Source organism: Oryzias latipes, chromosome 3, assembly GCF_053564925.1.
Source record: "Oryzias latipes strain Hd-rR chromosome 3, Olatipes_Hd-rR_3.1".
Taxonomy (NCBI): Eukaryota; Metazoa; Chordata; class Actinopteri; order Beloniformes; family Adrianichthyidae; genus Oryzias; species Oryzias latipes.
In genome coordinates, this window is record NC_136239.1 from 21905449 (window position 1) to 21918140 (window position 12692).

Sequence of the window (12692 nt, forward strand, 5' to 3'; positions counted from 1 at the left end):
ATTCTCTTGCAATTTCGAGTTTCTCTAAAACCCATAGAAAAAGAGCAACAACAACTGCTTATCACTATGTTCTTCTCCCGAACAAAAACAGCTGCACCGCGGGCTTCATAAGAGGAAAACACTGAAGAGATGAGTCAGGATGCAGCGGCTCAGTCTGAATACCAGTGAAATACACCTGAGTCACTATTTGTCCGACTGTACTTTGTATTTTTTTTTCATTTTAAATTTTCTCCCGTTTAATCCAATTACTCGCGTCGCGGTGGGCGGGGCTAATCTCCGCAATTTGAAGCCTTCTGTTCACATTGATGATTCAAATTATTATTTGACAGTATAGTACAGAAGTCATTTGTTGAAAAAAACGTTTCTAAAGTACTTTGATTTGTGAAACAAATACTTGAGCCCGTAAAATGGTTTGTTCTTTCTTTTCAATGTATAATAGAGTATTTAATTGTATAAATAAAGGTTTCTACTTCACGGATTTTGCCTATCACGGGTTCTTTTTGGAATGTAACCCCCGCGAAAAACAAGGGTTTACTGTAGATAGAAGTCTGATCACATAGCCCCAATTCTGATCTTATTATACTGGCTGCCTGTGCAATATTTGATTTTCATTAAAATTCTTGTTTTTGTTTTGAATTCGTTGGCAGGTACTGCACCTTCTTACCTTTCTAGTGTGCTTTTAAAATATTCTCCCCTTAGGTCCTTGCACTCTGCGGACCAGTGTGTGTTACTGGTTCCGAGAACCAAATGTAAGTTCCAGGGGACCATGCGTTCGCTGTGCTGGCTCCCAAACTCTGGAATGAAATCCCACCAGCTATAGAGAGGTTACACTCTTGGAGAGTTTTAAAGCCAAACTGTTCCTCCACCATCGCGCCGTAGTATCTGCCTAGTTGCCTTTTAGTATGTTGGGTTCAATCTCTGTTTTAAATCTGTTTTTATGTATTTTATTCTCTTATATATTGTATTCCCCTTTCCTTGTGTACAGCACTTTATCCTTGGCTGGTGGTGGAATGTTCTCTAGAAATGAATAAATGAAATAAAAATGAATGACAAAAATGCCCAGTGGCAGCAGAGCATACACAGAATAAAACACTGGTGCAGACCAAACAGGTCAGTGCGAAACTTAACCTGTCCGACATAAATACATAGAACTGTCTGGCCTCTCCTTTACAGCACAGTAATGTTCTAACCATTGTTTTTTTTCCTTTTTTTTCTGTTGATTCCTTGATGCTCAGATTGTCATCTTCTTAAACTAGAATAATACTCCTTAAAATGTGTAAATTAAGCTTAAAATAAGTTTAACCGTGGACTTTACTGACTGATATTTAATTTAATTTAAAGCAATTACTGATAAAACATTGATATTCAAAGACATGCAGCCATTTGGTGTTTGTTCAAACCAATCTATCTCTTTAAGAATAACAAGCTAGCCAATAACTGTTTAACATGCAGCCACCTCAGAAAGCCTCAGTCTCACAGGGTCCAATAAAAAGGCCTGTCATCTGGCAGCATCACCACAAAGAGGCTGAGCTGTGAGGGCTGAGACACACAAAGGCTGTGGTGCACACTCACTTTGTGCACAGCCCACAGCATTCCAGTTTAGTCTCCCTACTTCTCCATGGCAGGATTTGGCACAGAGAGCACGCTCATGTTGCTGTGGGAAATGGCTCTTCTGTTGGGGGAGGCAGCATGAAGACATTGGAAAAGGAGGTGGAGTCTAGCTGCATCAGCAGACCTCCAACCCTCCTCCTGACTGTCTGCAGCCTCGCATTGCTCCAGTCCAGCCAAACCATGCAGGCAACCGACAGTCATTAGGAATGACTGCAAGCAGTAGCCAGAGCCAATGAGAAGGGGCCAGCAGCGAGATCGTGGGCCTCCAGACCAACTACAGAAGAATGTAAACGTGTGATTTCACTTAAACTAACAGCAAACCCGGGGGTGAAATCACACTGAGATTGTTTTGTGGACTTTTGTGCGAAGAACGACAGGCCGAGTAGTCAAATGTCTCACTGTTTTGTTTCCAACTTTGAACAGACTCTTGGCTTGAGCAAACTGAAGCAAAAGACCAGCTATGTGTGTTTTAACCTCCTCCAGGTTTAGAAAATAGCCGGAAAAGTAGCTGAATAGCTTTACGTCTCATGAAACCAATAAGTTACACAGACATGAAATTACAATTAGCCAATGCTAAGAGTTCACCTCTGAAAGGCTCCACAGTCATGCACTATGTATTTTAAAAACCTTCCAAACCCCATCAAGAATCAATATTATCAATTATTAAAATCAATATTAAAAAGTTTTCTCTAAACCTCTGAAAACCTCACCTCTGAAAGGCTTCACAGTCATGCACTATGTATTTTAAAACCATTCCAAACCCCATCAAGAATCAATATTAAAAAGTTTTCTCTTTTTTTCTAAGGAACTAAGCTCCAAGTATAATGGACCTGATGCTCAACAAGAAACATGGGGATTTACAGTAATAACTGATGATTCTTAAAAATACATTTGTAGATTATATTAGAATAAATGATATATTAAAAACAAATACAGTGCATGGTGGATCTAATTTGGAAGAAAAGTAATTTTAATTTTATCAGATCTTAAAGATCTGCTAAAAAAGTTTTCCTGCTTGACTTTGACTTCGAGATGCATTGGTCAAATATCAGAACCTTTTACTCTGAATTATTAAAGAGATCAGTGAAGGAACTCTACATTTTGACCTTTCAATAAATCATATTTATGGACAAATTCTCTGAGGCTGCTGCTGCTGATCTTGCAGTTTCACTGGGAAGGTTTTAGTGAACATATAGTGCAACAGCCTATGAAAAACAGCAATAAAGAAAACTAAGAATAACTGGACTTTGACAGAAATTTGCAAAAAATGTTGGCACCAATACATAAAATGCAGTTTGCAGCTAAAGCTCAGCAGGTACAGTCAAGCAGTATTCGGCAGTCCCCGATTCTGCAAGTTGTCTCGCTAAAAAAGAGAAGTAAAACCTGTGATGCTCATTATGTAATTTAAACTGTTAGAATGTCAAAAAATGAAGAAAAACAGAATCTAGAAAATCCCATTGTCTTATTTTTAAAGAATATTTTTGTATGATGGAACAGAAAATACTTTGTCATGTAACCCTGGTTGTCAAATGTTTCCTGTAGGTCTTTAGCAGGTTTGCACTATAGATGCTATTTTGGTCTATTCTTCCATGCAGATCTTCTCAAGAGCTGTGATGTTTTGGGGCTGTTGCTGGGCGACACTGACTGAGGTTAAGGTCCATAGAAAGATTAGTCCCCTCCAGAACCTTAGAAATGTTTTTTCTGTGCCCGGGCGATGTGTTTGGGATCATTGTCATGCTGGAAGATCCAGCCACATTTCATCCTCAATGCTCTCACTGATGTTTTGTTTTTTTAGAAACTTGGTCATAACAATTTTATATCAAGAAAACACATTTTCTGAAGTAAATATTCAAGGAATTTACTTGCAGTACTAGTACTTTAATACTGTAGAGTTTTCTAGTGTCAATATGCCGTTGCATATTTTCTTGCTTCTTTCTTTAAAGACATCTGGACATCTGTTTTGCAAAAATTACATAACATGCAATGACATAAAAAAACAACAATGATGCTTTGGCCACTTGAAGTGTATTCAAAATATTTTCAGAAACTCTGTGTTGTTGCAACACATGTAGACAACACTTCTGAAAATTACCTTGCCCAGAATATGCTCTCTGTTCCCTATGGGTTACATGTAAACATAGTCAGTTCAGTTTAATCCTGACACAAATGCTGGCACAAACTTGATGGGTTGTTGCATGGCAACAAGGCAGAATCATATGTAGGCTGGAAAGTAGGGCTGCACGATATGAGGAAAAGTAGCGATTTGCGATATTAGTGATCAATATTGCCATGACAATACAACTTGCGATACAGGAACAAATAGTAAAACAACCCAAAACATCATTTTCATTTCACTGCAACAGCTTAATTCAAATAGGAGTCAACATAACTTAAATTATACTCTCAATGAACCTAGTCTACATAGGATGTGAGCATTTAACATAAAAGGGCAGATTGGTCAATAATGTGAAGCGGTCAATCTGAATGGTCAAATGCATTATTGGATTTATTTGATTCGTTAAATACTTCAAGCTGCCATAAGCATAACCATTATTGCAATTTTTACCCCTTTTTTTTTTGCAATATGCGTATTGCACAGCTCGATATTGCGATAATGCTAAATTTGTGATTTATTGTGCAAGTCTAGCTGGAATTATAACCATGTGCACAAAAGCAGATTTGATTTTAATTTAGCTGAAAAACTAAAATTTATATAGTGTTCTGAAAAAAAAACGTCAAATTCTTGAATATTTCAAGAAGGCCAACAAGTGCGTATTTGACTGTTGAACAGTCATTTCCCGTTAAAGATTTTTGTATACTAACAAGCAACAGTGGATGCAGTTTACTTTTACTATTCCTATTCAATATTTTGGATGTTTTGGGGTTTTTTCAGCTATTTTACTGACACCAGATTGATGGACAATGAATGAGGATCTGCCACAAAGCTGCTTCTCAAAAAAGTGTTTTTAATGCCAACTAGCCAGGATCTGCTGGACACTGGGAGTTTTTGTCTCTTGTCTATTGTTGTTATAAGCAGTGTAAAAAAAAGATGCAACTATAGTGGAAGTATAATGCTATACATGTTTTACTTTGAACTATGTGTAACACTCTCACACACCTGACTTAGCTCATTAGCCATGCAGAAAAAGAGTCAGAGTTAACCAACCAGAAGATACTTGGTAACAGCAATGGAGCGGGCCATCACTTTAAACAGCTTAATTAAACAGCATGACACTATCTTTTAAATCCTTCATTTTGTATTTTTATTGCATGTAGGTCATGTTTTTGGCAAAGCAAATGCCCCCATCTCTATAGCACAAGAGCACATGCATCACCACAGAGGCGAGGCCTCAATCTGACAACACACTTCACTGCCAGGAGCCAAACAAACAAGAAGAGACCTTCAAGCTGATATGGAGCAGACACACTGATGCATGTTTGGCTCTGATAGAAAACAACACTATAGTATAGCGTGCATTAGTAGTACCCAATTTATTTCTAATCAAATCAAAATTTCCATTAAATGAAAAAAATAAGTCTACACACGACTTGGAAGATAGGATTTGAAAGGAGAATGGAAGAAGCTTATACTTATACCAAACCCCCACTCAACAACACTCGTAACAACAAAACAACAAGATTAAACAATTTGACATTATAACGCAAACATATGAGAAACACCAGACAGACAGACAGACATGCCCAAATACTCCGACCACACACCACACCCCATATAAAAAAGGAAGAAGGAAACAAGATGCCTCAAATGAAAAAAAGATACAAGAACAAAATCAACCAACAACACATATATAAACATGATACTTATTATTTTTTCCTTTTTACCTTTCCCTCCTCTCTTCTCCCATTCTTTTTTTTCCCCCCATTGTTACTGATTGTTCAACAGTCTAGAAGAATACACATACTCATCATTGTTACATTGGTACTTATTCATTTAGTATCTTTTAAACATACCTTTAAAATGAAAAAGATTTTTACAAGTTTTCATATCCTCTGATAAACTGTTCCAGAGTTTGACACCCTTTACTGAGATACACATCGATTTTAGGGTTGTCCTTATTTTAGGTTGATAATATTTGTTGGTTCCTCTCAATTTATATTTATTAACAGCATCTCTGTTTTGAAACAAAGATTGAATATTAGTTGGCAGAGAATTTATTGATGCTTTATACATGATTTGGGCAGTTTTAAATCTACCAAATCCTGTAATTTTAAATTAAATGTAATAAGAAAAAGTGGATTGGTGTGCTCATTATATTTAACTTTGTGAACAAATTTGATGGATCGCTTTTGGAGTATAGCTAAAGGATTCAAATTTGTTTTGTAACAATTTCCCCACACTTCTATACAGTAATTCAAATATGCCATAATGAAGGAATGATGCTAAATAAATAAGGTGGATTGATTAAGCATCGATCTACATCTTTTCATCACTCCAACACATTTAGCCACTTTTGAACGCAAATAATGTATTTGGGATTTCAAACAAAGCTTATCATCAATAACTACACCCAAAAACACATGTTTTTGCACTTTCTTAATTGGTGTATCATTAATAATTATTTGCACTGGCACTTCCTTACTCTCTCTCCTAAACAGCATAAATGTAGTCTTTTTTAGAGTCAATGACACTTTGTTCCTATTAAACAAATATTTTAACTTGTAAAATTCCTGAGTTATTTCACATAAAATTTTCTATAAGTTCTGCCCTGAACATAAAATGTTGGTATCTTCTGCAAAAAGTATGAATTTCATAATTTGTGATAATTTGCAAAAATCATTAATATAAAGTAAAAACAGAGTTGGTCCAGAATTTAACCTTGAGGTACAGTACTCCGCATATGATATTCCTATTTTTAGATTTATTATTACCAATCTGTACAAACTGCTGTCTATCTTCCAGGTAGCTCTTTAACCAGTTTTGTGTTAATCCTCTGATTCCATACTTTACCAATGTATTCAGTAAAATATGATGGTCAATCTTATCAAAGGCTTTCTGTAGATCTCTAAAGATTCCAATGATGAATTTATTTTTTCAATACAGTTAGTAATCTCTTCCACAAGTTTGATTATGCCAAGTGATGTAGATCTTCCTGGTTGGAAGCTGTATTGACTGTTGAATAGCAGATTGTTTTTCTCTATAAAGTTAAGTTATCTTGAATTAAATAGTTTCTCTAATATTTTTGAAAGCTGAGGCAATAAAGAAATTGGTTATCTCCTGTTTTAAATAAAGGAATTACTTTGGCAGTTTTCATTTTGGTGGGAAACTGTCCGCTTTTAAATGACAAGTTGAAAATATGTGTAAGTGGTTTGATAATAGCTTCAGCAAAATTTTGAATTGTTCTCATATCAACACCATTCGCATCCTGTGATTTTTTTATTGCTTCATGTCCTGATGGTCTCCAATACCTCTTTCTCATTAGTAGGCATGAGAAACATTGTTTTGGAATTTATTTCAATCAAATTGCACGGAGATTCATCAATTTTTCTGGCTAGTTCAGTTCTGATATTAACAAAAAAACTTTTAAGTCTATCTGCAATTTCTTCTTTGTCACTAATAACCATGCCATCTTCCACAAAATACTCGGGATAAGATGAAGTGTTTTTACTACGCCCAATTATATTATTCAATGTCTTCCAGATACCCTGAATGTTGGCTTTGTTACTGTCTAGTAATTTAGTTTAATACTCTTTTTTTCCTTTACCTCAAAATATGAATTAATTTATTTGTGTATTTTGTATATTTATATTTACATTAAACACAGTAGAAAGCTAAATCCACTGCTGATGACAGAACTGACATGAGTGATGGCGAGTACAACATGACGAGAGGACAGACAGACAGGTGCGGCGTATCCCCGAGCTCTGCCCATACCTGAGTGCAGGTTTATCCTGAAAGCAGTCAACACAGCTGGACCAGCTTCAAAGAACAAACAGATACAAATTATTTGGTTAAAAATATTGTATGTAAACTTGTAGTATACATTTTTCTAAGAGGAATCCATAGTTGCAGATTGGGGCTTTGATTCATTTAAAAAAAGACATTGAAGAGGTTCTCTGATTGATTTGTATTGGGGCTTCAATGCAAGAAGCAGTAGCAAACTAAAAAAGCAGCCAGTATCAACCAAATATTTTCTTCTGTGACTCAGGTAAAGTCTGTGGGTGTCAGCTCTACAGTAGCTCTCCATGTTACTGTCAAATGCTTTACTGCCTATTTTTGTGGTTGTTCTCAACTCAAAGAGGTGTGTGGCCTTGAACCACCAAATAAAACATCAGATTATGTCAACATAACCTTCTCTCTATGGGGGGGGGTTACATGTCAAAGCTTGAAATACAACTTCCCTTCAACCAGGAATATGATTAATGCCACATGGGCCAGGAACGGACGACTTCTCAGATTGAAGTGAATGGAGACGTAGAGTTGCAGAGTTTGAAATATGAGTATCAATGCAGTTTTTAAAAAAATTCGGAAAACTTTTTTTTCTTTTTAACTAACAGAAAGTTGGAGTCTCGCATGTAAAGAAGGAGGACTGCAATTCAAGAACTGAATTTCATATCATAAGATTATGTCAACCATTAAGTCAGCCCAGTGTGTACCATGCTACAGCATGGCCACAACATCCTGAGCTTGAACGGAGCACGCTCGGTCTTATCGCTATCTTGCACCCCTCATTTCCTGTCATGTCAGTTTAACCTGTTTGCAGAGAAAATGTGCACAAAAAAAAAACAAACACTGTTCATATATGTCTGAAATTTTGCACAGGGAAGTCTCAGAAACTAAATCACGAACGCAAAAACAAGTAAATATTGTAAATGCAAACATTTTATGAGAAACCGAAACTGCATACATTAAAGCTGTTGAGGGGAGCAAACACATTGACAATGCGCCAAAACATGTCGAAAAAATACCCGGCTTGTTCTATCACTAGGAAACACGATTTCCTCTCATGATCAGGACATCTATTATTACTTCTGCTGCAAATCCAGGAAACCTCGAGTAAAAGAGATTCCAACCGAGAGAAGAAAACATCTCCTGGATAGAAGAGAACAACTGTTGTAAAGAACAACTGGGAAAGGAAAAAGGTTTTTTTTAATCTTTCCAAAGGTATATATATTTTAGTCTTTAAAAACAAAAAAATTTGATTTTTCTCTAAAATATTGTGCATAGAAACCATGTTGTCAAGCATAAACATTAGCCTCTGCAGGCTGAGCTGCACAAGGAGCTCGCTTATATAAAACATCATTCACCGGCCTGTGAGGCTGTTTGTTTTTCTTCATGTTCCATGGCAGGCGAAGCAAACAGGTCAACTCAGAAGAGATATATCAGGCAGTGCACGTCTCATTTTAGACCAGGAAATCCATCTTCTTGAAAACATGACCCGGAAAATTTCCTTTCTATGCCACGATAGTTTATTTGCACCACAGTAGTTGTTTGTTTAGGTCTAAGTTGTTTTTTCTCTGTGATTTAACAGCACTCCACTAAATGGGGTAATAGAATCACAAAGCCTGTTTCCATAGCAACTCCTTTGCTCTGTTTCACCTCTGCCTAAAGGATGACTTCATCTGCCAGGCTACACAGATCAGATTGAGATCACCATCGGAAGTTATAAATCTCTGAAATGTGAGCAATTAAAGAGGTGGTGAGGGGTTATTCAATGAGATCCACTCTATGACTGAGCCCTCGAGACGTACCGACAAGGATTTCACCAAACACGAGGTGCAATCAAGCATTGGGTCGACAACAAAAACAGAGCGTGGCGTTCAGCTTCATTTGCTGTTCATCTAGAGGCAGTAGGCCAGTAAGAGCTGTCTATAAAACTGTGTTTGGGCAGCTGCGAACAAGGTAGTTCCCCCCAAACACAAAAGATGGACAGGATTTTCCTCTGCTTCCTTTTTGTCTTCGCTAGTGGGCTCCTGAAGGGCTGTCCTGATAAGAGCCTGAACAAAAAGCCTCTATAAAGACCCCATGACTCACCCAAGATAACGTGATAGAAGTCTCTTATTGCAACGCAACAATTACCATAAAAAATGATCAAAATGTATGCAGGAATGCTTTGGACCAAGATATCTAAGCGTGTATTGTCACAGTGGATGCTGGGAATTATTTACGGGGGGTTTTTGGTTTTCTTCTCAGTGATGATTTAGAGATAGAATCATGTGTTTGGAAGAAATTCAAATACTTGGTGCTTGTTTTTATCTCTACAACTGAATGGATGTCCAAAAGAAAACGTGTTGATCAGGGCTGCACAACTTGAGGACAACATGCAACGTGCGATAATAGTAAGAAGGATTATATAATTTGCAATGAATGAAAAAGCTGCAAAACAAAGCAACTTAAACATCATTTCCATTTCTCTGCAACAGCTTTATTTAAATAAAAGTCAACAGAACTTAGATTAAACTCCAAATGACCCTCGAGCATCTCACATAAAAGGGCTCCATTTGATTGGTCATCAACATGAAGGTCTCAATTCGATTGGTTAAATGCATAAATGGTTCTACTTGTTTTGTTCATTTACGTGAGCTGCCATGAGCTTTTTAGTGAACATTTAAGGTAACCATTTATCGCAGTTTTCTGTGTCTTTTCCGATGTTGATGAAACTTTTACTGAATTTATTTACTAGATCACCACGATATTTGACAGGTATTTTACTTTTGCATTTATAAAGAGTGCAGAGGCCACTTTTCTGGTGAAGCCTCTGACGGGTAAAGGTTTCTGTTTGACGCACTTCTGTCATCTAATTACGCCTCAGTCCGTTCCATTGATTGCGTGTTTATTTCTGTTTTACAAAAAACAATGGCGCGAAAGTAAGCCTAGGCTGATATCCCATCATGCCTTTGTTTACATGCTCTCCCACTAGCTTCCAGCTGTTCACAAACCCAAAATAACATTTCAGTTGCTGCATCACAGCTGAGAGCTCTTTCAAATACTGGCTTTGCTCCTGATCCTGAATAAGGATATCAGCAGTGTGGTTTTAAGCTTACATTTATATATATATATATATATATATATATATATATATATATATATATATATATATATATATATATATATATATATATATATATATATATATATATATATATATATATATATATATATATATATATATATTTATACATCATTGTAAGAAAACTACCAAAAAATGCAATGGTTCATTTTTTCACTGTACATTTTGGCTCCTGCAAAGATAGTTTATTTGTTTTACGTTTTCCAAGGGTAAATGAACCTAAAAAAGGACATAAATGAAAAACAGAAAAGTTAAAATAACAAACTAATAGGAGGAAAAAAGAACTGTCAACACAAGGTCAGATAAATCTGCCTCCCTAAACAAAACTGTTTAAAAAGTTTGGTTTTCTCTTTGGAAGTGAGGTCTCCTTGAGATTTAACAATAAGTGGTTAAATCCCTTAAAACACAGTAATTATACCTTCCATGCACATCTTTGCTTTAGGTGGTGTTCTATGCTGTTATCATTGTATGTTCTTCCACTCTTCTAGTCTATTCCTTCAAAAGGGTTTCAAAAGCAAACCACTGAGGTGATCACTCACAGATGAATTTAAGAAGGATATCTTGGGAAAGAAAAAAAAAATCACAATAAAGCTGGTAGTTTCCCCAAACACCCACCTCAACCCCACCAAGCAACTCAATGTGCAGAATGAAAGAGAAACATGATGATGAGTGAAAACTGGACCAAAACCATCTTGACAGTCATGTGATGGAACCTGTTTGCATCATTTACTGCACTAATCTCTAAGAAAAGATCTAAAGAGAAAAGGAATAATAAGAATGTGTGGTTGCTCTTGCTGCTTCCCATAAGTCATTCATTTGCTGTAGCCCTCCCAACACATTTTCGAATGACTTCAGTGCGCTTTCCATTGGGTTTTACTGCTTGCTGATTTGGTACAATATAGCCCAGATCATCTGGGATCCAGATTCATCAGAAACGTGGCTCCTGTCCGGCAACAGCGCCACTAAACCCACGAGAGAGTCGGCTGACAGAAGCAGACATTATAATGCAGACAGCGCGCAGAACCCGTTCATTCCCCGAGATCATCTGAGAGTGACATCACCTGTAATCTGTGAGTCTGCGGCGCTCTGCAGCTCGATCAAAGTTTCCTCCTTGGCGTTTCCCGTTATCCGCCTCATCGCGGCTAACGGTGAACCGATGGCGGCTTCACCTTTCCCGCAGACAGGCTCAGAGGAAGAAGCCGCTGCCTCTGGTCGCTCTGAAAATAAAGAAGGCGAAGCATACGAGCGTGGGTCCGACGGAACAGTTCGGAACCAGGTCAGGTCAGGGGGGTGAACTGCGGGTCATGTTTAGGTTCAAACAAAACTATAAGAGAAACTGTAAACCACTGCTGTCGCTGCTGCTGCTGGGCTCCGAGAAGACGTAAAGGGGAGGGGCGAGGTTTTTTTTTTCTGTTGGCCAAAAGCACGAGTGTGTGTAAGTGTAAATACATACATGTGCACGTGTGTGTAGTCGTGGTCTAATGTAAACAGAGCATCCTGGAGTCGTCATGTTGTTATGTTACATTTAAGCCCATTTCCGTTAATGAGATCATGAGAGTCGCGGAGCTCAGGCTCTGATGGCCAACGTGACGTCGCCACCTAATGGTCATTCAAAAATTCACCTTGATTGCATCCAATTACACTTACATTTATTTTATTTGTCACGGTTTTTAATATTCCAGGAGTCTAGTCTTAACTTGATATTTTTATGTAGAAACGTTTGGGGGCTTTTGGGACTTATTTGAGTTTTATTAAAATTACAATCATTCATTCGTTTCATTTCAAACTGACCCAGCAGGAGCCATAGAGATAGAGATATCCTTTATTGATCCCACATTGGGGAAATTCAATTGTTACAGCAGTTCAAAAAGCAGAGAAGAATGACAGCAATGTGCAAAAGAATGAGGGGTGTTCAAAATGTGCAAAAATACAAATACAAAATGTGCAAAAATAGAAAAAGTAAAAAAGTAAGTAATAACTTATGGACACTATTACAACATAACGTATGTTATGCGTAATAATAAAATTAAATATCTATATATATATATATAT

At 37.0% G+C, this 12692-nt stretch overlaps 1 protein-coding gene across 2 annotated transcripts in view; it reads right to left on the minus strand.

Moving 5' to 3' along the window:
• ano5b (anoctamin 5b) overlaps positions 1 to 12030 on the minus strand; it is a 29014-nt gene extending 16984 nt beyond the window's left edge. The window contains exons 1-2 of one of the 2 annotated variants that reach the window (XM_011489726.4): positions 11702 to 12030; positions 7505 to 7549 (exon numbers count right to left, since the gene is read on the minus strand). In XM_011489726.4, coding sequence (XP_011488028.1) covers positions 7505 to 7549; positions 11702 to 11777 — 121 coding nt within the window. In that variant the 5' untranslated portion in view covers positions 11778 to 12030. The remainder of the gene's footprint in view (positions 1 to 7504; positions 7550 to 11701) is intronic. The other variant, XM_004067123.5, reaches the window with a different exon arrangement.
• Between the last annotated feature and the right edge of the window lie 662 nt (positions 12031 to 12692).